The sequence below is a fragment of the Palaemon carinicauda genome, chromosome 41, assembly GCF_036898095.1.
Source record: "Palaemon carinicauda isolate YSFRI2023 chromosome 41, ASM3689809v2, whole genome shotgun sequence".
Lineage (NCBI taxonomy): Eukaryota > Metazoa > Arthropoda > Malacostraca > Decapoda > Palaemonidae > Palaemon > Palaemon carinicauda.
Genome location: NC_090765.1, coordinates 7,381,966 through 7,384,465, shown reverse-complemented (window position 1 = coordinate 7,384,465; position 2,500 = coordinate 7,381,966). Strand labels below are relative to the sequence as shown.

The 2,500-nt window shown below is 29.6% G+C and overlaps 1 protein-coding gene across 1 annotated transcript in view; it reads right to left on the bottom strand.

The window, feature by feature from the left end:
- Positions 1 to 2,500, bottom strand: part of LOC137632189 (transcription factor RFX4-like) — a 201,823-nt gene that overhangs the window by 24,561 nt on the left and 174,762 nt on the right. Inside the window, exon 7 of the mRNA XM_068364068.1 lies at positions 1,810 to 1,908. Coding sequence (XP_068220169.1) covers positions 1,810 to 1,908 — 99 coding nt within the window. The remainder of the gene's footprint in view (positions 1 to 1,809; positions 1,909 to 2,500) is intronic.

The following is a 2,500-nucleotide window of genomic DNA, read 5'->3' as shown; positions in this document are numbered from 1 at the left end:
AGGGTCTAAGAAACCTAGTTAAAATTCACTCTTTTTAGACTCATTCAATCAATCTCTCATTCAATTGTGCAAAAATTTATGTAGTGAAAGTTGTCTTTCTGGTGATATTTTGTTACCTTATTTTGACATGTTTTGAATATTATTCCTATTCCTTGGTCTTTATTGCAGCTGAATTCTAATCAAACTGTGGGTGTATTTTGCCTAGATCTTAACTTATATTCGGATGTTTTATATTTTTTGTCTATAATTCTTTATAATTCATTTATCAATCCTAGTCATTCTTTGCTGACTACCTATTGCTAAGTAATAAATATGCATTTAATACAAATAGTTTTACTTTTACATTCATGAAGTTCAATACTACACAGTTTTCAAGAAGTTTGTTTCCGTCTGTCACCAAATTATGAATCTCAATTCTTAATTAATTAGTTGAATCGTTGGAACTTTAAGAGTCAATACCGAGTAAAAAAAATATTAAGCGGGAAATCATTCTTATTTCACATTTTTTATAGATTTATATTAACTTTTCTTTAGATGTCTGAAAATTAGTAAGCATAATTTAATTTCAGGAAAAAATAATGGCAATGAAGTTTTTTTTCTTGATTATGTATTAGTATAGATTAAATCTAATGGAGATAAGAGGAATATCTGGAAGTATATCTTATTGCCATCTGACAGAAGTGAACGTGAAAATACAGGTGACTCAAGCGTGGGAAAAAAGGTGTAAAATCTTACTACATATAAATAAGATAAGGGAATTCAAAAGAAATAACAGACGTTTATAAGAGGAAAGAGGATGAAACTTCAGCTAGGATAAAACAAATAGGAAAAAAGAGTTTTTGGAGAGTATCCAATGTTTTAAGCATGTGTCAATTACTAAGCGATTGTTAGTAACGAAGCATGTTAAGAGATGTAATGAAGAAGAAATTAAAGGCTTCGTGAAGAAAAAAGGAAAACTGTTTGATATATAAATGAGACTTGATGAATCCATGTAAAGGTATATGAAGTTAGTTAGTGTAGTTAAGAAAATGATAAAAAAATGGGAATTAATGAAATAACAAAGGCGAGATTGAGTTTATACTTTAAAGAATAAAAATGTTTGAAAGGCAGACAATGTAGATGAAAAAAAAAATTCAAGTAGAGCGATGCTCTCTGAAGAGATAGTAAATCCATTGTTGATGAAGTATTTTGAGTCTATGTTGTATATGAAGAACAGGGGGTTAATTGATTATGTAATGAGGGAAATGAATAGGATAATGATTACAAAGGGACAAGTGTTGGTAGGGTTGCAAGTGAAAGACTGTGGTTTTGTGGTAATAGTGTTTCTGTTTGTTAAGGAACACGATATAGGTAACGATTTTAATCGAAGACACAAAAAAAGAATGATTGATAATAAAGGAAAAGTTTAATTTCTATGAAGTGATTGTGAATGTGAGTGATGTTTAAGAGCACATCTGTTTATGGCATGCAAGGTTCTGAACGAAATTTCTGATGAAAAAATGTAGATGTTATGAGAATAAATTTCTTTTCCACTGATATAATAAAATATTGCATATTTTGTAAAATTCCAATATATGTAATAAATAAAAGACAGAAAAAAAAGGTTACTTAATATACGTAAATTACGTCCAATAGCGCCAAAGGGAGTAGAAATAATGAATGTAGATTGTGTCTAATGGCACCCAAAGGGTTAAAATGAATGGTTTAAAATATATGATAAAATCAATTATCAGTTGTATCCTGATAATAAATCTTTATTTCTATGTTTTCTATTCTTTTTATAAGTGTATTAATTTGCTTTGTCCTTACCTTATCAGGGGCAACGTGCGGAGGAAGCAAGATGTCCTTCAGAGAAGGGAACTCGGGCAAAACCGTTGAAAGCTTTCCTCTTCCAGGAAACAACGCCATCTGTTGAGAAGAGAAACAGGCAGGATTTGAATGTACATGAGTCACTGGAACACAAACGTTGCAGAGAAGAATAAAAAGATAAATTGCAAAGGAACAGTAATAAAGGCTCAACAAACGATTTGATGATTAATTGATAAGAAAAATAATAAGTGAGGTATAAAAGGTTAAAATGATAAAGAATATTACGTAGCTATCCTAAAATGTCAAGAATAACTTACTAATGAGAGACATTGATTCTAAAATCGCCGCAGAGAAAAGTGTTCCAATCGGGCCTTTTAGAAGTAATATTGGAAAAAGAAGGATGTCGTAGTTTTGAAAGTTGCATCAATTAATCAAAAATTGTTTTCGGTATTTACAAAAGTTTTATTGTTAAACTGAAGATTTAAATGAAAATCGAAGACCAGTGTTACTGAAAATATTATCCTTGATTCCTTGAGATATTAAGAACCACAATAAATTCCTTAATACTAAAATGATTTGAGAATGTTTTTCGAATCCTCAAAAGAAAAGACTTTATGAGTAATTAATTTCGTTGCATTTTTTTAATAAAAAAAATTCAATGAATGTTTTCCTCAGTTTAAATGTTTCACAA